The sequence below is a fragment of the Buteo buteo genome, chromosome 2, assembly GCF_964188355.1.
Source record: "Buteo buteo chromosome 2, bButBut1.hap1.1, whole genome shotgun sequence".
In the NCBI taxonomy this organism is placed as follows: Eukaryota; Metazoa; Chordata; class Aves; order Accipitriformes; family Accipitridae; genus Buteo; species Buteo buteo.
Genome location: NC_134172.1, coordinates 79,692,128 through 79,715,532, shown reverse-complemented (window position 1 = coordinate 79,715,532; position 23,405 = coordinate 79,692,128). Strand labels below are relative to the sequence as shown.

General features: G+C 43.2%; 1 protein-coding gene across 1 annotated transcript in view; it reads left to right on the top strand.

Annotated features, from left to right (window-relative positions):
- Positions 1 to 1,927: 1,927 nt before the first annotated feature.
- CTNNBL1 (catenin beta like 1) overlaps positions 1,928 to 23,405 on the top strand; it is a 56,886-nt gene continuing 35,408 nt past the window's right edge. Inside the window, exons 1-7 of the mRNA XM_075022253.1 lie at positions 1,928 to 2,069; positions 10,150 to 10,338; positions 12,741 to 12,847; positions 14,249 to 14,390; positions 18,492 to 18,587; positions 20,932 to 21,025; positions 21,931 to 22,022. Of these exons, the coding sequence (XP_074878354.1) occupies positions 2,040 to 2,069; positions 10,150 to 10,338; positions 12,741 to 12,847; positions 14,249 to 14,390; positions 18,492 to 18,587; positions 20,932 to 21,025; positions 21,931 to 22,022 (750 nt within the window). The 5' untranslated portion in view covers positions 1,928 to 2,039. The remainder of the gene's footprint in view (positions 2,070 to 10,149; positions 10,339 to 12,740; positions 12,848 to 14,248; positions 14,391 to 18,491; positions 18,588 to 20,931; positions 21,026 to 21,930; positions 22,023 to 23,405) is intronic.

Genomic DNA, 23,405 nt, shown 5'->3' with positions numbered 1-23,405 from the left:
TCTCAAATTCCTGACTTTGTTTTTCTGAACGTCCCCCCTGGCCTCACGGTCCTTCCAGGGAAGGGAATCGACCATTTTCTATCCCTTTGTCTAATGAGGGGAAGCTTCAGGCAGGAGGTGCCGGCCTCACAAGCTGTGTTCATGTTTCTTTTCTCCGATTTGAAGATTATTCCCTTTGCCCTCCCCCAATTCCCCCACCCAGCGCTGGGCGCATTTCCCTGTCTGCGTTTGCACACCGATGCTGTCAGCGAACCCTCGGTGTCCCAGGGCTGCTGTCGCTCTGCCTGCCGCACGCCGAGGCCAGCAGCCCCCCACAAATCAAAGGACCGATAAAGGGGCGTTTGCGGCTTGTGAGCCGGCGGCGTGGTTGTGCCGTGCCCCCCTGTGCCAGCACTGCACATCGGCTCCTGCCGCTGGGTCTCCTGGCTCCGCGCCATGGGTGCGATCGCGGTGCCCGGTGTTTCCATCTGTAAATGGAGGGTCAGTTCTTATCTTCTGCTGGACTTCACGTGTCTTACAACTGCTTGTTGCTTTTATTGCTGTGCTGGTCAGGCTTCCCAATAGCCGTATCACGTCCCCAAGTATGTGTCAGTACTCCTGGTGTGACTGCGAATGTTCTGGTTTCACAGCTGGTGAATTATCCAAACGCCCAATAAAGGAAAGCCAGCTGATCCAATAATTATCTTCTATTTATCTCGTCTTTAACATGCAGATTTGTTGAGTTAATTTTGTCATGACTGATATCTCCTATATTTTAGTGAAACAACGGGGGATGTGAGGGACTTCTTTGAAAACATTATATGTATTTTTAATTTTGTGAGTGTTCTCAAACCAGACTCCTACTGAGATAACTGCATAATAGCTACGATCATTATGTTATGAAAAATTATTTTAGCTCGAAACTGTTTTTTAAAGCATAGTTGAAATAAGTTCAATAAGATTTTGGCCAAGTTAACTCTCTTCTAATTATTCATATTTGTTAAATTGAAAAATGCCTCTATCTGTCTGCGGTTCTGCATCTTGTTGAATTACAGAGCCATTTGTCACGACCTCAGCAAACAGAGGGACTGTCACGTCCCCTCCTGCTGCATTCAGTGCTCAGTTATTGGCCTGTTTTCAAGGTGACAGCGGTTAATGATGCTGTATATAAATAGAATTGTGTTGTCAATACACGCTGGCAACAGCCTCCTGCATTTCCAAGCCTGCCTCAGCCCCGGGAAGAATCCGCAGAAGGTTACGGAAAACGTGTCAAAAGAAACCACTGGTTTTTGGTGCCTCCGCTCCGCAGCGGTGAGGGTCAGCTCCTGGGGGGGCTCCGCTGGGACGCCCCACTCTCCCCCCCCGGGGTGACGGCAGCCCCGGCCCCACGCAGCACCCGGCTCCGGTGGCACAGCTGCGACGGGACCTAAGGTCCCGCTGCACCGGGGGCACCAGGCGCTCGCCCTGCTCCCCCCTCGGGGCTGCAGCTGGGGGCAGGGAGGGTCTCGGAGGGCTCGGGGGGGGGCCTGTCACCCCGGAGGGGGCTCGCCCTCTCGCTGTTCTGCAGCAGGCAGCACACTTTGCCACCCCCCCGGTATCAGTCGGTCGCGTTTCGCTGCGGCCCAGCAGCTCCCCCGACCGGGCCGCCGCAGCAGGCCGAGCCCGCCGTGGGACGGGGCGGGAGGTCTCGGGGGCGTCCCTGGGCCGCGGTGGCCAGGCCGGGGCAGAGCAGGGTCCAGGGTCCAGCCCCCGGGGCCCCCTGAGCCGCTGGGGCTGTGGGGTGGTCCCCGGAGTCGGCCCGGCCCACGGGCCGCGGCTGCCGCCCACCCGTCACCCACGCCGCGGCAGGGCTGCCCGGCCCTCTCCCGTTCTCAAGCCTCCCGGGGGGGGCTGCTTTGCGGCAGTGTGGCGCCTCTCGCTTTCCGGCAGCGGCCTTCCCGCCTCGCTTTCCGGCAGAGCGGCGCCCTCCCGGCTCGCCTGCGCTCCCTGCCTTACGGCACGGTGTCGCGCGGCCCCGGTCGTTGGCGACAGTTTCCCGGTGGCGGGGCCCGGTCGGCGCCATGGACGTGGGGGAGCTGCTCAGCTACCAGGTGAGCGGCCCCGCGGCGGCTCCCGGGGCCGTGGGGGGAGGACCCAGCGGGGCCGGCGGTGGCGTGGGCCCGTCAGGTGGGAGCGGTGGGTGCGCGGGGAGCAGCCCCGGCCCTTCGCTGCCGCCCCGCTGGGGAGGGACGAGCGCGGCCCAGGCCGGGCCGTGCCGGGGGGTGGCAGAGGCCGAGCCCCGGAGCCCCGCTGGCGCGGCAGCCCCGGCCGCGGGCCTGGGACGGGCCGCCGCGCAGAGCTTGCCCAGCCGCGCCCGGTGCGCTCTCGGGGGACCCGGTTACGGTGTCGCGGGGTTTTGGGGGCCTCTCTCCCCTCACCACCCACCACCCCACCCCCGCTCCGGAGAAGCGGTGCCCCGGTGGGAGCCGGTTACCGGGGGGGTCTGCTGATGCCGTGTCTCCCACAGACCGGCACGGTTTGGTGTCTTAGCTGTTCCTGCAGCAAAGCCTGTGCTTGTTGCGTGGCTTGCGGGGTCGTTCTTTTTTTTCTACCTGTTTTATGACAAAACCCATTTAATTTGATTTTTGCCAAAGCCTTCTGAAAAAGTTTCCCGTCTTATGAAAGTTTCCTTTTATCTTGTGAGCGTTCTTCTCTCAGCATGTGATCGTTGCTTATTCGTTGTTTGGAGGTCAGTTTATAAGTAGATGCGGTTAATCGTGTATTTATTTTCAGGAGAGTGGATTTGGCATGTTCCCCTGTGGATCGGGGAATGAGAGCGCTGGTTTGCAGTAATGTTTGATGCTTCCGCTGTGATTTGTGCACGCAATAGTGTTGGCTTGTTACTTTAGTTCTTAGACAAGCTGCAGCGGTGGTGTTTCCCTGCTGAATCAGTGGGTGAGAAAAGCACTCTTAAGGCGTTATCTACCTTGAAAGTAATTGAGTGTGGGAGTTACATGACGAGATCTACTTAATTCAGAACACAGGATTCTTTATGGAACTCCTTCCTATGTGCCATCCTCTTATGCATTAGTCTGTGGAGGCACCACACGTGTTCAGAGGCAAAAAGAGCATCCTGCTGTTCAGGACACATCTGTACTTTCAGAATGTGTTATTTTGGGATGCACAGGGAAAGTTACATTTGGGTTTGAGAAATTTCCCTTCTTCTTTTCCCAGTGGCATCAAAATACTCTGGAGTATAGCTGTAAGAATAGCCTTTCTCTGAGAACTCCACTAGATTCCTACTTGATTCAGCTCCAGGATGTTTTCTTCTGTGGATTGCTCTGTCTGTCTCTAACATCCTTCCTACTTCATCCGCTTGTGCGGTGCTGATGGCATAGTCCTGCCGTTCTGAGACCTGTTCTACTTCTGTATTTCTCTGCCTACCATTTTTCTGTGATTTTTCAGTAACAAATTAGAATGATCATTTCTCATGTTCCTTTAGTTCTTTGGTCTTCTCTGCCTCAGTTATGGTTAATGATGCTGTCCTGTACTTGTTCTGTGATGCAATTTATACCTAAGGCACAGAAAGGTAAACCTGCGCTGAACTTCTGTTTGTTGTAATTTTTTAACCAGGTTCTAGTTTGAGTTTTTGTTTGTTTGTTTTTTCTCTTTTTCTGAAATTTGAAGTCCGCAGGATTCCCTTCTGCTCTGGAGGAAAGTGTGCATCCACTTTGCTTTGATCACTTTGATTTTGTACAGCTTTCTGTTGGATGAGCTTTCTATATGGCAATGTGGGTAATTGCTTATGACAACGTGGGGCTGTATTCTGCGGGGGCTAGAGGTAAAGAAATGCTGCTTAGCTGCTGGGTATTTAAATTTTAATTTCATTTCTTGCTGCTGAAATTATTCCTAGCTGTGGGACAAACCATTCTGCAGCTTTCAACCAACTACTGAAATTGTTCCTGAAGGGTTTGTCCTGGCTCTGTGCTCTTCTGGTCTCTCACCTGAATACAGATGATTCTTCTGTCAGTAGATGAGATAATGCTTCAGAGTAAGTGTTGGATTTCAGTATCACTGAATGCAGACCTCCAGAATTAGGTACAATGGTGAATACAGGTGAAAGGAGTGGAGGAGCAGAAGACAGATAAATAGCTCTGATTCTGAGAAAATGAGATTCCCTTCTGTGAGGGCACTTGTGGCTGAAAGGTAGAAAAAAAAGTTGGAAACAACAGGTTTCACTGCCTCCCAGCCTGTGTGGGTCGGGTGTCTGCCATGGCTCTCAGAGAGAGGCGAAGCAGATGCCCTCCTGTATAATTTTTAGAAATGTACATTCTTGTCGACTGAATGAGTAAAATTCAGAATAATCAGACTTCTGTTGTGCCTGTGCCACAGAGAGGACGCTGACTTGTGCATGGCAGATAAATTGAGTGAGTGTTGCTCCAGGCTGCCTGCTGTACCCAGCTGACAGGCTGCTGCCCCTGGGAGGAGGCTGGCTCCTACAACAGCCCCTCAGCTGCTCCAGTTTTCTGCCTGGAGTTGTAAGGTTAACTTGAGCACGGGTCTGGGAGGTTTCCTGCATTGGGCTGAGGAGCAGGCTGGCTCAAGATCTCCTCATTCATCCTGGGTGCAGGGGTGGCACCAGCTGTCAGACGGGTGGGCTGGATGATGGGTGGTGTACACCTCTGCTGTCTGATTTTAATCTCTTGCTGAAAATGAGTCGGTCTTCTCAGCTTCCCTCAGCACAACCCAAAATAATTGCTTTTTTCTTACATTGTTTTGAATTTGTCTCCTCTAAATGCCTAATCTGTGCCCTTGCTTAATCACGAAGATGTTCTCCCTCAGTGCCAAACTTGGCATGGAAGATTCCGGGCACTGTGCCACCAGTTCAGCACCAAGAGTCTGTCAGAGTGGGAAAAGGAACCTCTTGTAACAAAAAATACAATTAAACAGCACCTGGCAGTTTATACAAAACTCAGGAATCCATAAACTTTATGTGTTGCTGCAAAACAGTTGCAGATGGTCTAAACTGATGATTAAATATTGCTGCTGTTCTGCCCAGAAAGACTGTACCCAGATCCTCTGTGTCTGGCCTCCGGTTACGGAGGGTAATTAAGGGGACAAAGCCAACTCCGGTTCTTTTCAGAGATCTCTTTCAATTGTCTTGGGAGGGAATAAGGGAGATTATTTTAATTCTCATTAAATGCAGATTTCACCACTGTGAGTGATCATTACAAATTGCTAATTTTTTAATGGAATATTAGTAAAATCGAATAACAGAAAAAGCAGTAAATAATGGGATAAAGTCTGACTTCACCAAGCTGGGTGATCTCCTCGTTATTTGAATGGGTTGAGTGCAGTTTGTAGTGGGATGAATCTCCACGTATCAGTGGAGGCACATCATAATTTCTGCTGCTGGTATAGATAATTTACTGTAAATTTGCAATGCAGCAGATGCATCTGATGGCAGAGGCAGCTCAGCCGAGCAGGTCGTTGATGACTTACAGCTTTATTAACCTGGTAGCTCTTGTCCTGCCTGTGGGTTAAAGCGAGGAGCCGTCACCGGCTCAGCCGCTGGCCTACAGCACCGGGCTCCGCTCCTGGGGAATACAGGTCCTATGCTACGGAACTTGTGTTGGTACCCTAATGGGGTCGCAAGTGAATCTTTAGTTTACTTTTCGATGTTTTACCTTTGGCCACCAAACAGGAGCATGTGTAGAAGTCTGTGAAGGAAGATCCCTGCTCTGCGCACCTCCCCGCAGGGCTCCCAATGGCCGCACTCCTTGTGAGCGAGTCTGGGACAGGGGTTCATTCTCTCTGAAAGTAATAATCTGTATGCATGTAGGTACCGTGCCCATCTTCTGTTTCATTTGCCTCAGTTTGTATGATTTTGGAGCTCTTGGGACTTCCTGAGACTTCTGGATTTTCCTGGTGCCAGTTCTTCCAGTTTTTAATGCTCATCCTGCGCCATCTAGAAGTGTCGTGCTTCAGGAAGAAAAAACAATGGAAAGTAAGATTGATAGTAGCCTGGTTTATCACAAATGTTGGAAACCAAATTAAGAAGTTAGTGAAGATACCTCTGGAGATTTGGGCCTTGCTTTCAGGCGTCCTAAATTGACAGCTAATGCGTAGCTTTTCTGCAGTGGCTCTTCTGAGCAGGCGGCAGCCGGCTGAGATGCGGTCACAAAAGAAGCTGCATCACTTATGAAGATTTATTTCAGATTACATTAACAAATAATTTCTAAGCTTCACAGTAACAAGGTTACTTACAAAGCAGATGTCTTAGTAATACGAAACTCCATTACTGAGACTTCTGTAAACCTTCCTGATGTTTGGAGAAGGCTGGAAGCGATCAGGGGCCTAAACAATAGGTTTTTAGATTCTGTGGGATACTTAATCCTGATATTAATGTGCAGTCACTGCTTTGAGGGAGACCAGGCAGGGGCCCTGGGCAGATCATTGTTCTTCAATTTAGTATGTCATTTCTCTCACCTTCACCGCACACAAGGCGGGTGCTGTTGTTTTTGCTGCCCGAACCAAGGGGCAGGCTCTGTGTTACGTGTCTGCGCACAAACGATGGCCCATGTCTGGTGTGTATTTCTGGAGGAGGTCTGCCACCTGAAGCCTGGGACCCAGGCTGTAACAGGTTAGGATATGTCAGTGAACATCCAAAGCGACTACAGCTAAAGACTAGAAGAGAAACAGAAAGATAATTCTGCCTTTACCAATCACCAGCTTTTGTTTACTTTATTGTATTTTATAAATGTCAGCTTTTTTTAAACCCTTTTGTATTTGTTGTTTTTTGTGTAGTGGTATCAGTGTTAGATTTAAATGAAAATGTGTTCGGAATAAATTACTGTGAATGCACTGCATTCAATGGGAACAAAATTAAGCTTAACTAACAAAACAATTTAAAAATGCTTTTCTTGTGCGTTTTCTGATGAATTCCATCTTCTTGCCAAATGCACCTTAGCACAACTGAGTAAAAAACCCCACATTTTATTTATCAAACGATTAACTTTCCCTTTTCTACCAGAAAGGCAAAACTTGTGTAGATGTGTGTGAAGCTATGAAATTATTTAAATAAATGTGTTTAGACACAATATATGTGTTTGCTTAGCAAAACGCACCAGTTTCAGTGCAACAATGTACTCACTTAATTCTTGTTGGTTGGTAACAGTCCTTCAGAAAATACAAATGCAAACCAAAGATGAAAATCAATGAACAGAAGCTAATGCTTGCCTTAAATCAGTTGTTCATGACTGTGCATCTCTTGTAAAATGAGCAGAAACCCAGGTGTTTCACTTACGCCTTGATTTCTTAGTTTTAATAGTACTGGTTGGAAAACTGCAATATTCTTAGTAAGATTTTGCATAACATCAATAACAAAAGGAAAAACCTTAATGCCTGCTTAATAGCGTTTGCCCGGGAATTCAATTACTGTCTATTGCCAATATGTTGGCAGCATTAATAATTGCATGCAGGGCACTTCCATAATTTATCATAATGATTTCTGTTATGTATTATAGAAGATTCCTCCCCCCCAACAATGCATAAATACAAAAAAAGGATAAAATAATTGAGATTGAAACAGGGTGTAAATTCTGATACTAAGGATTGTGTACTCAGAGGAAATGGGGCTGGTTTCATGATGGAGTTTTAATTTAGATTTTGTTCTGGTGATATAGTCTCTTCCCATGGTACATTACTTTGCATCTGACAAACCACCACCTCCCTTGGTCCCTCATTACAGCTGCAGTCTCGTTGAGGTTTTTGTTCCTTTTTTAATGTTTAGAAATGAGAGTGAGGAATGAAATTGTGACTCCCTAAATTAGGAACATCCAAGGCAAGTCTTGCAGGGCTTTTTGCTGTAAATTTCAGGACTTTTTGTGTCACTAATTCCTATATCTTTGTTTGTAACATTAATCTGTCAAGGGTAGTTTAGGATGAATTGGGTATTATTGAGGAGTGAGTGGAAGAACATACGAAGGTCAGAGACCTGTGTGCCATTAAGGGCACTGAGTAAGGATTATGTATTTACTGAAGTTTTTTCCTTAGATGATGTCATTTAGAAGAGCACCTTTTTTCTTTTTCTTTTCTTTATTGGGTTGCTGATTGCTTGGGGAGGGTTTGAATTATTGGTTGTTGACAATGACACATTTGTTTCCAAATGGATTTATGTGAAATTATATTTTAATGTACCTAGAAGATAAGTAATAGGAATCTGCTTTAAAAAAACCCAACAACAACAACAAAAAAATCCCAACCCACAAAACCCTTCAAGCAAATAGATTTTTCATTTCAAAGAATCTCCAGGTATGCTTCTACTTTATGGCTATTGAATTATGAGCTGAGTTACTGCTTTAAAAGTGCATGGGAGCACTTTAGAAGAGTTTTGAGTCAGGAATGTACCATCCATAATGGAAACAGCAGAGAAGATGTAGGGAGAAAGGAGATAGATAACAGAGTTTGAATAGGTCTAGCTGGGAGCAAGTGTCTAGAGCTTTGATTTGTGCCAGTATGTTGTCTGGGAAACTTGATTCTGCATCTTCCTCAAAGTGGACAACATTGTAACCCTGAAAACAAGTGATCTTGGGTCTGCTGTGCAGTTTGCTTCTCATTATAATTAACACTTCAAGTGCTTTTCGAGGTGGTCTTCTTTTGGTTTGGGTTGTTTTGTTGTTTGTTGTTTTTTTTTCTTTTTACATCTCTCCTGAAAGCAGAGTTTTCTTGAGAGCAGAGCTTTTATTTGCTGGCTTTTCATTTATATTGCAAGAAATATGTAGACTGGGTTGTGCATAGAAGCAGTCGTAGCTGGTCTGTAGCATGTGCATTGTCATCGGAATCATAGCAGGATTGCCTGAAAGATTTATTGCCCTCTGGGACCCATGAGTTCCCAACCTGCTAGGGAGCTGGAAGTTCCTACCTTGATGCCTGCACTTGTGCTGGGCCTGGCAGGAGCATGACACTGTCACCTATTCCCTCTGCATCTTTCTTTGAATCAAAACTGAAAAGAATCCGTTTCTCGGTTAAAAAGCAGGCCTTATGTTCATGAAAGCTTGATGTGACTTATATGCTTTTAGACAAAGGGTCCCACAGAGCAGAAGAGTGGGGTCTTCCTGCCAGAAAATGTTTTATGAAATAGGCTGGACAAATGTTAGACCTAATGGGGTTATGAAATCATCTACCAGGCAACTTGAGCAGTGATAAAAAGTAAAAATATTTTTCTTATTGTTTTCATTATTCTTAACACACAGGCTCCTTTTAAATAGTAAAGAATTAAACTTTGTTTTCCTGTAGTTATATGGCATGGAGTACTTCTGTTCCAGCTTGGTTGTCCTTCAAAAAAAAGAGAGACCAAATTTAATATCCTTATGGTTTTTGAAGGGAGAGTTTTTCCTTCTATTGCAAATGCATTCATATGCTTTTTGCCTAAATTAAAACATGGGATGAGGGTTAATGGACTTTTTCTTGTCCCTGGCAAATTACATTTATTTTTGAAAATTAAACAGAAATTGTGGAATAAAATAATAGGTTGTTCCAAGCAAACTGTAAAAGCACGGGCACCACTTAATCTGGTGCCAAGCCCCCGCAGAACTGCAGCGAGCGACAATACTCCTGTCCTGCGTACTCTGCATTAGGTTCCGATTCTGCATTCAAGTGTCAGCAAACTTTCGACAGAAGGATGGGCGAAGTCAAGGTGAATTAGGATTGACACAAGAATTCAATATAATCTCATATACTAGGTGGGTAAAAAATTATCTTTCACTGCTACATGCTTGAGCATATTGGTCTTCTGTCTGTAAAACATGAGGTTGTATCAACTGACTTGGCTGATTCCTGATCATTAAGATGGTCAGCTGTACAGCCACTGAACAGTTTGGTTTGGCCACTTCTTATTGTTGCAATACTAGTCTTTGCTGCCTATGACGATATTTTCCCATGAGTTGTGTTCATAGATCAAACAAGGTAGGATGTTGACATAGCTCTTGGCAGAGCCATTCATCTACTCATGTGACGTTCCACTTCACTAAATTAATTTCCTTCCTAGTTTTCAGAGTTGTTAAGTGTTGTGTAAGCAAATGTTTTAAACAACTTGTAAGAATTTCCTCAGTATGTCTTGTAATACTGGTATTTTGGTTTGCAAGGGTCACAAAAGACTTGTATTCATTCACCTTATTTCTCTGACTTTAGCCTAACAGAGGGACAAAAAGACCCCGTGATGAAGAGGAAGAAGAAATCAAAGCACGTCGGAAACAAGCTAGTGCACGAGAGCACAGTCGTCACAGGGAAGAGGAGTCTGTTGCGCTGGAAGAAACTGATGATGAGAAGAAGAAACTTCTTCAGATAATTGAGAGGGATGGAGAAGAGGAAGAGGAGGAAGTAAATCACTAGTATCCAGTGGGAAAGGGGAGGCGGTGGGAAATAAGCAAACACTAAATCACTTCTGTGTGACTTCCATTTTTTACCATGTAGATGATGACACTAACTGGTGATTTTTCACATGCTTCGTACAGCTTAAGGTTATGGTTTTACTTTCCTGCCCTGCGGGGTATTCATTATTTTCAAACGGGGCTTCTCAAAGATATCCTCTGAAGGTTTAAAGGAGGGGGGGCAAAAGGGAGGGGGAAGGGGAAGCTTTCAAGCCTAATCTCTGTTTTAGGCTGGGAATACCCACATCACCTCCTAAAATATATTTTTAGGAAATAGTTTCTGTATTCTAACCAGTTTCCTAACTATTGTTCTCATCAGTACCCCTAACCATGCAGCTTCTCCCACTCTTCCCCTCTTTGTAGCTGTGCAGCAGCAGCAGCAAATAAACAAACATTCTTCTATACAAGAAAGGTCTTGGGTCAGAGGAGGGGGGTAGCAGCTGTCAAGGGTAAATGATTTCAAGCCTTGGAGACAGAAATCCAATGCAGCATTGGCCTTTCTGCCAAGGGCTAGGGAAAAGATCACTTTATAAATGTGACACATGGATTGGTATAAATCTAGAAGATATTTGCTTCCTGCTGTCTGTGTCCTGTTTGATAAAAAAACAAGCAATATTCACCACTGCAGAATCATGTAGGTTTGTAAAATATCATTGTCCTTTGTATACAGCATTGCTAGCATTCGTCTCTGAAAATCTCCCTCGTTTTTTTGATGTTGAGCTATTGCCATTACAGTTGTTGCTGATAGTGGAGAAGGATAATGCAGGATTTCTGTAGCATTTGAGCTTCAGTGAGGATGAATGGATGTAGCTAAAAGTCCTCTTGACTGGCTAGAGTCTTGTGGATTCCTGCAGTGTACAAGTCCCTCGTCTTTGTCAAGTGCAGTTCTCCCATCCAGACATTTTAAGGGCTGGAAGTCCAAAGTTTCTTTAGAACCAAAACCTCTTGTTTATTATCTTGGAATGCAGTTAATGTAAGTGCCATCAAAATGTACTTTGTACCAGTAAATGTGATGGAAAGAAGCTAATCTGCAGGACACTGTAATACTGAATTCAAATTAAATACAAGGTACAAATGGAGATATTGTAGTGATGTATATTAGAGAAAGCAAAGAGTGAAATGAAATAGAGGGAAGCAGTGTCAGCATGTGTGACAGTATCTTTGTGGATTGAAATCCCATTGCAGGAAGAATGTGGTTTGGGCACTGTAGTATTGATTACCTGAACATGAGTGGGATGGTGCTAGAACAGGTTGGGCCTGAGAACGTAGGAAATTCAATAATAATGGAAGACTTGGACTGGTGTTATTATTGTAATGGAGATTGCTGAAGAAATAGAAATTTTCTATCTTGTACGAGATTGCTGCTTAGAGTTGCTAACCAAAGAATCTTCAACATCAGAAGCAACTCTTGATTTAATCCTGAACAGGAGATGGGACACAAAACTTGGCTTAAGATGTGAAAGGGTCTGGTTTGTTTTTTGTTTTGAGAACTTCTCTTTAAGAGTGATTGTAACGTAGGCAAATAGAGGAGAGGGAAGAGGTTACACAGGAAAATCTGCATCACCAGTGTTTTAATAAAAGAAGTGCATTAAAATAATGAAACAAAATAACAGAATCGTGTTTGTAGGTGTCAGGGAGGTAACTAAAGTTATATTACTGCTGTGCAGTAAATGTGTAATGCCAACTGAGAAACACCTTAGAAGAACTTAAAAAATAAAAAGAAATTACTCGAGTAAAATATTGATTATTTTTTTTTCCTTTAGAAAACGACTTTAAAATAGAAGTGAAAGCTTATCCAAGTGAGGAAAATACAAAAGAACATAAACTCAGGGCAGTTATATGTAGACCTACAAAAAGAAATAGCGCAATGGACTTATGAAAAGAAACTGTCCATGGGCATAAACTGCTAATGCAGATTATGTCAGAAGCAAAAAGCTTCAATATGCACTGATGGTGCCAGGTAATACAGGTGTAAAGAGAGATGAGCCATTGCAAAACTGTGGGTTTTTTTCACTGATACTTGGTTTCAGAAAGTGTAGGGAAGCTCTTCTGGTTCTTTTCCAAAGAACCTTCTGTTGGTAAACCCCTGGTTTATAAAAACCTGACTGACAAGGTTTTGCTCTGGGGAGCTTGCTCAGTTCAGAGTTGGAGAAAATCAATAAGGGAATAGCAATGGTGTTTGAGTTTTTTGGCAGCTTTCTGCAGTGAGACTTCCAGGGGCTGCTGTTTGTTCCTGAAGGGTCTGGGCCCAACTGCAGTCTCACCACGTCACTGTACCTGCTTTTTCTGTTTTGCCGGGTAATCATTCCAGCCATCCTAAGCTCTGTTTTCTGCCCTTCCCAATTTGTTTAGGAAGAACCTTTGGATGAAAGTTCAGTGAAGAAGATGATTCTCACCTTTGAGAAGAGATCTTACAAAAACCAGGAGCTGCGGATCAAGTTTCCTGACAATCCAGAAAAGTAAGATTATGCTCAGCCCCTCTCTGTTACCCTTTTTTCCTTTGATTTTAGGTTTCAGCCCTAAATTAATTTCTTGACTATATATACAGACATCTTCAGTTACATAAGGCTTATGTAACAGCAGTTATTGCCATGTAGTTCTTCTAAATTGTATTTGAAACTAACTTTGTTAAATAAGAATGGCATTAGCAAGACTCTGGTGGTGGCTGGTGTATAGTTGGCGGCACAAAGAGAATAATTAGCAATGAAGGGAAAAGTTCTAGTTTATTAAATTCATGCTTCTGTTAATATTAGAGGTTGTGAAACTTCAGTACTAAAACTAGAGTTTATGTTTTTTTTCTTTTGGGAGCGTGCAAATTCAGTAAGGTTTCATTAGTTTTGGTTTAGGTATCTAAGTAAGTAGCTTGGTTCTCAAAAGTGAGCCCTAATGAGCTCTCCCAACATCAGTCCTCTTGGCAGTTGGCATTGGAGAGTCATCAGCTACACCGCAGATCTCTCGTTTTTCAGGGGTCTCCTCCTCTGCACTGTTTCTGAGCAGTGGTCTCTCCCTCACTGATAGGCAGGTGGTAGGTGTTTGGGGGGTAGGCTGAAAGATTGAGTCCTGGATTGGTGAGTTTTGCTTTTCAAATAATTAAAGATTTCATGCCATCATTTTGTATGAAGGTGTTATGCTTGCATATGCAGTCAGTGGTCTGTGTGGGAAGAAAATAATTTCATGTTATGGAGCTTTCAGATGCTGTGAGCAAATGGCTGGATGAGGTCTGAAAGCCAGGCTTTGTGTGTTTCCACACCTGCGGTTCTAGTAAGCCTCTTCCTCCTGTCATGGAGTTTTGTTATTCATGTTAAATGAATTTCTTGCTACGCTTGAGTGCTGTTATTTTTTTGTCCAGTTTGTTGTTCTTTCTCTTACCCAAATTCTTTTTATGGACTTCACCTTAGACTAATACAATGCACATACTAATACGTGGTGGCTAGGGAAGGTGCATCACTCTGGAGAATTTAGTTTATATACAAAGTTTTTTTCATGTGTAGCTACAACCTCTTGATTTTTTTTATTTTATTTTTTTTTTAAGTTCTAGAACTGATTTACAGAATTGGAACAAATCTGCTTATTTACTCTGTGTAAATTAGGTAGTAGGAAGGCTTATTCTACTACGTGATTAAACTTCAAGGGGCAGGCACAGGACAGGATGAGGCGCAGACTGCCTCTAGGAGTTCTGGACTCAGTGATGTTGATGGGACCACAGAGGATCAGAAATGTCGGGACCACGTGCAGCTGGGGTGACAAGTCTTTCCTGCTATCTCCTGGAAGGCGGTGGTCTCTGTTTTGGAAAGAGCTGTGCATTGAACACAACTGATGTACTTTTTGCCTTTTTATAAACCATTTTTGTCTTGCCTCAGGTTCATGGAGTCCGAACTGGATTTAAATGACATCATTCAGGAAATGCATGTGATTGCGACGATGCCAGACCTGTATCACCTGCTGGTGGAGCTGAACGCTGTGCAGTCTCTCCTCGGGCTGCTGGGACATGACAACACAGATATCCTTCAGTTGTTAAAGCAGCACTCATGTGAGAGGCTTTCTACAGACTTTTCTGTAATCTCTTATATCCTGCTTTCACAGGGTCCTGTGTATGTTTTTCTCTTCTTTCCCACTGCACTGAATTTACCTCATCTTTTTTTTTTTTTCCCCCTCCAAGTGAAAGCCTTCTTTGTTCAAGTAATATTGATTCTGAATTTTTTCAGTGCTGTTATTCTCCTTTCTTGTTTTATGACCCTTTCATCTAGGTTTTAGTGGCTGTGTTAGTGTGTGAATGGATGAACAATATAGGAAAAGCTAAGGTATGGGCTTCAGAGCATATAGCCTTGAACTGTGTGCAAACATTGTCTGGAATAGCCCCTGGTAAAAATGAAACTGATTTACTCCTTTTTGTTGAGAGCTGAGCTGCCACACTTTCAGCTGTTTGCCATGGACTAGCTCACCACAGTGTTACATGTTAGTTCGTAAATGTGGTAAATTCTTCCTGTGTCCACACCTTTAATTTGGTGTACTCAGAGCTTGAGGTTGTGGGTAGTCCCTCTGGTTACATAAATATCCAGAGACATTTTCATGCTCAGTTAGTTCTTGTGTCACTGATCCTGATCCTTGCGTGCACCTATTTCTTGTTCCTTTGAAGATCTGAGGACATATCGGAGAGAGTTTCCTGTCTATACTGTTAAAGATTTTTGGTAGTTTTGAACAAAAACAATGACATTTTTTGAATATCCTGGTGCCTTGATGCTTAGCCTTCAGCTGATAAATAGAACTATGCCTGGCTTACCATTGTGCAGTTTTTAAAAGTAGAACTCAGCCTGCATTGCTTGTAAAATATTCTACCATAGGTTAAGCTGAAAAATTGTGACATGATTTGAGAGATCGTGTGTCTGTGTTCTGACAAACTTTAGTGAATGGAGGGAGCAGTGAAGCCCAGTGGAAAGGACACTGGACTTAGACTTGGGACTACAGCAGGCTTTTGTTTTTTCCTTTTTATTGATCCATGACCTTAGGAAAGTAATTTATTCTTTACATCCTTTCTTTATGTGTAAAGAAGTAGATAATACTTACCAGCTTTTCTCAGGTGTTTTGAAATATGCAATGTTAAAAGGGCTGTTAGTGATAAAAGTTGTGGTCCGATGCATAGATCTTGGTTTTCTTTTTTAGCGCTTTTCCTTAAGTACTGTGTATTAAGAATTCTTAATTCATTCTTTCTAAGTGGGTGCAGTGATCAGAAAATAAAACCAGAACAAATATTTTATTGCATACCAGTTTATATTAGAAAGCACTGCTTACATGTTTGGGTATTTTGACTTGTATCTAGCTGAACCTTGATGTAGTGAATGCTGGTCCCTGCAAAACAGCAAACACCACAGTTTTCCTTATCTTTGATCTGTAATGGAAATTACTCTCAAGTAAATGTTTGTTAACATGGGAACCTACCATGCATAACCAGTTTCATGGCTACCATAGTTTCATTACTTTTTTTTTTGCCAGACACCACAGGCTTTTTGTGTACTATGTGCATGGCATTAAAAGCTTATACTGAATTTCTCATTCACAGGAAAAATATAAACTGTGGGGATTTTGACTGGGATAGAGACCTAATTCCTAGCTGGAGTGCACAGGAATACAGCTTGCTTTGTCCTTTCAGCCATGTAAAGCTGTGTCCTGTGGTCACTGCTGCTGTCAAAGACTTGCCAGTATTTTTCCTGTGAACTCTTTTAAATTGGGTTGCAACTTGCTTGTGAGTTAGTTTACAGGTAGAAATTTGGCCTGTGAATTGCAATTTTGGGAAAAGTATATTTCTTATTATAAAACTGCTGAAGTGTTTTCAGATCCATTGGAAGCAGGACACAGGCTGTAGTAATGCCTCTTCACTGTGCTGCTGCTGCTTATGTACAGGATAGAAACACTATTAAAGTGAAGCATCTAGACATAAAACTAAATTGATACAGCTCAAGTTTTCTAATGATTTTTTTGTTAAATGCAAAAAGATTTTAAAAATGAGTTCTTCAAGGAGAGAACTAAACAAATGGCTCTTCAGATGTGATTTAAATGTAGTGTCTTGAGGGACTAATGCAAGGAGACAAAAGCAATGTCCAGGGGAGCAAATAATCTGCTGAATGATTCATGCAGTTTTACACAAAACATGTGAATGAAAGATGATCACTGACAAGATTTTATTAATGAAAGACAGGAAAGCTTCAAGTGATGTTTTGCTTTTCTATCTCCTAAATTTTATAGGACAACTGATACTCTCACTGGAAGCCTCAACAGAAGCTTCCTAGACAGGAATGCCCTGCAGGATGTACTCCTCTGACTGCTAGAGTTCTTTGCTGTGCACTCTCAGAAAAATCCGGCTTATAGCACCCAGTAGGTAGCAGTAGTCTTCAGATAGTTCCTCCCTTAGCCTTCTGTTCTATAGGTGGATCAAATGCCGTTCCCTCAGTCTTTCCTCATACATCATGTGCTAGCCCCCTGACCATCTCAGTGGTCTTCCACTCTCCTGAGTCCAGTATGTCAAGGTCTCTCTTTTATTGGGAGAGCCCACAATTGAACAAAATATTCTACATGTTGCCTGGTAAGTGCCACGCAGCAGGTAAGAATTCCTTCTCTTGACCTGCTGGTTTTGCTCTTGCTAATGCAGTGCAGTCTGTGATTAGCCTTCATCACTGCAGTGGGATGCTGCTGAGTCGTCTTCTACTTGTCCACCAGAACTTCCAGATTCTCTTCTGCAGAGCTTACCTCTCCAGTCAGCCCCAGCACATGGGCTTCTTCCCTCCCAGGTACAGGATGTTCCATTTGTTGAACTTCACGAGGTTCCTATTGGCCTGTTCCTTCAGCTTTTTTTAATTAATAGTTGATTCCTTGCAGAGTAAATGTAAGGCAGGTTATTTTCTCTTAACTTGCTTATTGAGTTGTGCTCCAACTTGCTTTTAAAAATTGTACTCTGGCACCTTTGACCATGTTGTTGTATAAGCATGAGTGACTGTCTGCCCAGTGAGGAGTAACCACTCTTTTATTTGGTTCTTGATGGCAGTTGCAAGTGGAAGTGGCATCTACCCATCAAGAAAACGTACAGATAGTTTTGACTTGGTTAAGGAGCACTGTAGAGCATAAAGAAAGTAGTAGTCTTACTGATACACATCTTCTGCAGTGCCTAGACATAGGTTAACTTGGGACTGGGACAGGCAGCTCTCAGTCTTTCCTCAGACTAGGTAAATCATGACCGAAAACTTGCTAAGAAAAGATAGATGAAAATACTTTTCCTTCTGCTGCTTATGTGTCTGAGCAAATGCACAAATAGGAGAACTGGGAGGCTGGATTGTTAGCCTGTGCATTTTAAAGTGATTCATCACAAAGTTGTTATATAGGACATGCAGAAAACTGCATATCCTGTTCTACCCCAGTGGGACTTGGGCAAGATTGATCAGCGTGTCTGAGAGAATAGGAAAGTGGGTCTAATGAGGTGGAATACGTCTCGTCATACAAGAGAGCTGTGTAGCAGTCAGGGGAACCGTGTGTTATGCAGCCCAGAGTTAATGAGTGAAAATTGGGCTGGCAGAAGCTATGCTGTTCCTGCGAGGTCCGCGGTTAGAGGAGCATGCTGTCCTAATTGGGCCAGGCAGAAGGGGGTGATCACTCCTGCTTCCTGCAGTGGCCTTGTTAGGTGTGTGCCGTATCAGGTTAGCAGGGGTATCACTGAGAGCAGAATACCCAAATCAGATTATTGTAACTCATTTCTCTTTGCTTATATTCAATCTTAACAATGCAAGATGGTGCCTAGTTATACCAACTCTAGCAGTTTTGACTTGAAAAAATAAAAAAAAGTATCATCAAGAAACAGTAAAATTGCCTGATACAGTGAGCACACAATCACTTTTTTTTATCATTCCTAATCATTAGGATACCCTGATTTTGGTGCTTATGAGGACCCATTGCTGAAGTAGTCTCTGTGGTCTTGGCTCTGGTGTTCCTGTGCCCCACTTCTGTAACATATTTCCAGTTGTTTTGGATCGTGTCATGAGCACGCTGGCCTAAGAACAATCTACTTTTGATATTAAATGTGTCTGCCTCTGTTTTGGTTGTCCTTAACACCTAGCACATGTTTCCATAGCTGTGGTAGACTTGCTTCAAGAACTGACTGATATAGATACTCTCCATGAGAGTGAAGAAGGAGCTGAAGTCCTCATAGACGCTCTAGTAAGTAGTAAACTCTAGATTATTTCAATGCCTGAACAACATCTGCCTTATGCAGCACAGCAGCAAATACTCTGAACTGCCACGCTTTCTGCATCTGTGGTTATCCATGTTGCCAAAACCATGATGAAGTTAGCCAGCTGAGGAGCCTGCTCTCTTGTAGCTGAAATGCTGTACTGAGGACCACGATGGGTGTGTTTGATGGGATGCCAGAGATTGGGGAGTAGGTTCTTCTTGCACCTTGTCTACCACTTCTTTTTTGGAAGGAACATGCTCATATTGCAAAATTTGTGTAGGCTGGGAGATTTTTTCTTGCAGGGAGGGAGAATGAAGTAATATTTGTGGTTTGGACAGTGTCCTACTGAAAACTGGAGCTCGATTTGCATTTTTCTTCCTTGTTCCGGAAAAAGGCGACTTCTGTTCACCCGTGAAAAATTGAAGTTTGTGGCAGGGATCAGATTGTTATCTGAAGGACAGCGAGGCCATTGTGATCTTGCAGTCTAACCTCTTGCACCCGAGACTGGTATTCTGCCTAATAACTCTGTTTCAAACCCCAAAATCTGTGCTTGAACTGGAACATCTGTTGTTATAGCGAGGGTATGCATTTTTCTTAACAAGAAGTAAAAGCGTGAAAGTTTTTGTGTAACAGAGCTAATGCATTTTAAGGGTGGAGGAGGGTTTAGAGGTAATGATCCTTTTTGGTGTAGAGATTAAAGAACCCCAGAAAATGATCTACATGCAGTAGAAGATGCATTGCTCAGTCTTAAGTGTTCCCTGCCTGGTTAAGTCTTGAGTGCCTTTTGGCCTCTGTGGTGGTGGACTTCCCCTTTTCATGGTGTTTGCGCTGGATGCCTCCTGCCCCATGGCTGCGGGAGGAGGATGCCAAACCAAGCAGAAGCCTTCCAGAGAAGTCATGCCCAGCAAAACTTGAGATTTACACATCTGTCCTACCTTTGTGCAGCTTCTGCTAGTGAATTGCAGTGTTTGTGAATCACTGTGGCTGTGTCTTGTTCCATAACTATTATGTTGAAATTGGAAGACAAGGAATTACGGGTTTTCTTTTGTTTGCTTTGTTTGGCCGCTCTGTTTTCTCGTACAATCCTTCTTGTCCAGTCACTATAATGTTACCTTCCAAAGGTTAATGACAGTGGCCCGGAGCCGAGTTCCTCCAGATGGCCTCTGGGCTGTTCTTAATTACTCTGCCTTTGTGGAAAGATTGCTGGATGAATGAAATGGTAGAGAGGAACTGCTAGAGAAGGTGTTTTCTATAAAATGTATGGAGAGGTAGTAAATCAAATGAAGTTCTTTCTCTGTTTTCCTTGTCACCAGCCCACTGATACTAGCCAAGTTTTAGAGGTTTTATTGTCCTCTTTGAAAGAAACAGGTCAGGCATATCTTGGGAGATATCTTTAGATATCTGCTTTTTAGATTACTTTTTTTTTTTTTTTTTTTTTTTTGGAAGAAAGTAGGTGTAATGTGGGGCATCTGTGAAGATTGTTGCACTACCTTCCACAGTAGCTGATACTTGTATTTTTTCCTTGTGTTCACTGGGCCCAAAGCTAGTTAACAGTGTTTGAATTGGAAATGTTATTTTGTTTAACTTTTCCAAGCTCATGTCCGCAATGGAAAGTTAGCCAAAGTCAAGCTGGACTCTGTCCAATTGCAGCTTTAAAAGCATACTTCTTATGTTAGCTTTTTGATTAGGAGGCTCCACCTGCAGATGTGGGTTCCTGCTCCCGCTGTTGATTTGTCTGGGTTTCATTAGCTTGCTGAAATCAACTTGATACATTCATCTTGCTAGGATTTAAATGCAAGGCTTCAACTAGTGATCACTCAGCTTTTGGATTTGAATCTGTGTGTGTGAGCATTGTTCCCTCAGCTTTTTGTAGCTATTAAGGTGGAAGATATAACGGAAATGCAGGCAGACCAGCAGCAAACAGTTGAAAGAGAAACTGCTTGCAGACCTGACAGCTAGCCCATCCGTGGTGGTTTGTGGTACCTCGCACTTCAGAATTCTGGGGGATTATAAATCAATCAGGCTGGTTCAGGAAATAAGACTGTGACAAGGTGCATGTTTTCCTCCAGATGTTTTTCTGTTTAATCTGAAACAAAAAAGTTGTTTAATTAATTAGGACAAACATAGTGGCAGATTTACTTGATGATTCCTTTGCTTCCTCTGAGATTTTAGAGCAAGATTATTAATGTCTTCTGATCATGTCTGGCAGGATGTTTCAGTAGGGCTTATTGATTTTTATTATTTATTAACACCCCATTCTTTCTCCTTCATCTTCCTTTTTTCAGTCTTCTTTCTTATCTTTTTATCTTTCCCATGACCCTGGTGATTTAGGTGGAGGGCCAGGTCGTGGCCTTGTTGGTCCAGAATTTAGAGCGCCTGGATGAAAGTGTGAAGGAGGAAGCTGATGGTGTCCACAACACATTGGGTAAGTGGCTGTGGCACAGCCTCTCACTTCTTTCTGTATTTTGTACAAAGAGGGGGTGAGTTATCCCTCCCCTTCCTTTCCTTCCTACTCCTTTTCCCTTGAACTGCCAACACTACGGTAGAGGACCTAGTGCAGCTTTTATTCAAGCACAGCTTTAACTCATGGTAAATCCTAGTCCCTTTAGCCAGCGTTTGTTGCATGACTGCTGGTAAGGTGCCTCTTCCCAAAGCAGTTACGTAGGGAAGTGCTGATATATGGATGAAACTGCACCACACCAGGAGTGCTCCACTGCCTCTGTATTTACTGTGTACTTATCTGTGAGCTCTACATACTCTGTTATGAGAGCTGTTTATGTCTCAGCAATATATTTAACTTTAAGGTAGTAGAACATTTGCATTTCATATAAGTACATCATTACCTCTCTGTTCCCCAGTCTTTGCATGGCGCAGTAACTGCTTTGCAGTGTGTTGCTGTTATTAGCATTTAGACCATCATCCACTCCTTTTAGTCATTTGGGATTGTGATCTCCTGAGTACTGGAAGAAGGAAGAGAGGCTGGAAACGTGAGTTTTGGAATTTTTACTGCTGCTGCTGTTAGTTGAGTTTTGTGCAGTGAGAATTACTGCTGGAGTAAAGGGAAGTATCTTAGGCTTCTTCCAGCAGGAGCTGGTGTTACACTGAGGATGGACTGTGTGGGCAATGTGAAAACTGAAAGAGTATCATACACCTGAGCTTAAGTCTCATTCAAAAAAAAAAAAAAAAAAAAAAAAAGGTAGTTTTGCGAATGAGATGTAACTTTGAGAAGAATGGTGCAGCCCTAGGAAGGACCTGGCAAAGCAGTGTTGATGCAGGCTTGAGCTGAACTGCAGGTGGGGAGAAATGTCTTGTTTTCTGTGTCTTTCTTAGCAATCGTTGAGAACATGGCAGAGTTCCGACCAGAGATGTGCACAGAGGCTGCGCAGCAGGGCCTCATGCAGTGGTTGCTCAAGAGGCTGAAGGTGAGCATTTCGGAGTCATTTGGGAGTTATCACAATAAAAACTGGCAGACCACTGGTCTGGAAGATGATGTGCTTGAGACGGTGTTTGGCACAATATTAAAGGCCCAAGGCTATTTACTATTGGCTCTTTCCGTTTGTATAGGTTATATTTGTGTTAAATTCTAACATTTGTGAATACAGTGAACTCAAAACTTGCCTCAAACTGGGAATTATGTCCCTCTTAACTTATTAGCAAAATTGAAGGAGTTGGCTTTATGTGTAAGGTCTACACAATGTGATGTAAGTCTCTGTGAGTAGAAGTACTCCAATTTTCATAGTGTTTGCCTGAAAGAGTATGTGTAATGTTGAATCTTCTTGAATGTCTTTGGGTTTTACTTGTTTCTGTGGGAGTTCTTTTTGGTAACATGTCCCTGATCCTGCCATGAGAACTATGGTCTTTCCTGCAGAGTTGGACCTTTTGCAGCGCTACAAAACAGCACTCAGGGTCCAACCACTAATGTGGTCGGCCCCAGCAGCTGCAATACCACTGAGTTCCTAGCTCAAGCATCAGTAGTGCTAGAGGTCTGCCAGTGCTTGCCTTCCTTCTGTATACCAGTTAGTATGAACTTAAAACATTGCTTAAAATAAGCTGGTTTTGCTTGCGCGTGACTGTGTGTTGGAGAAGCCAAGTTAAGGACAAAAAGTTAGAGTTCAGGGTTTGTATCCTCTGCAATTTTAGTTTAAATGGACATACTTCTGTCTTGTCTTTATATTGTAAATGTCTTACAGTAGAAGGTGTCTTTTTTCTGTTCATATGATTCCTGTGGATTTCTGGTCTGTGGCTGAGACCTGTAGGAATATAAAAGCTGACCAGTGGGCAGGGAAACTATAATAAAGACCATTTTATACCTTTGCTTCCTACATTTCTAACACTTATCTGAGTTTCAAGTGGTGTCTTTGTTTAACTGCGGCTGGTGGTGGCTTTTTCTTTGAACTCATCTAATTGCCTTTTGAATTCTAAATTACTTATTGATACACTTAGCATCCTGTGGCAGCGAGTTACACAGTTTAACTCCGTCTTGTGTGAAAAGATGCCTAAACATTTCCTGGAAAATACTGTAGGAAAGGAACAGATAGTTCAGCTTTCTTACAGAGCTAGTGAAGGAAATTTAGCAAACAGGTTCTGGCTTTTTCCTAAGTCTGTTAGTAAGGCATTAGCACTTCCATACTTAAATGTCTATATGGTTAGAAGGCCTCTGAGTCACAGAAATAGTCTATCAGCTTCATAAGTGTGCAGATACCCCTCTGTGTACCTCGTATGCCTGTTAGCAGAAGTAACCTATAATTTCTCACTACAGGTAGTAACATAATTGCATTCCTTTTACTTAAAAACAAAAAGTGAAG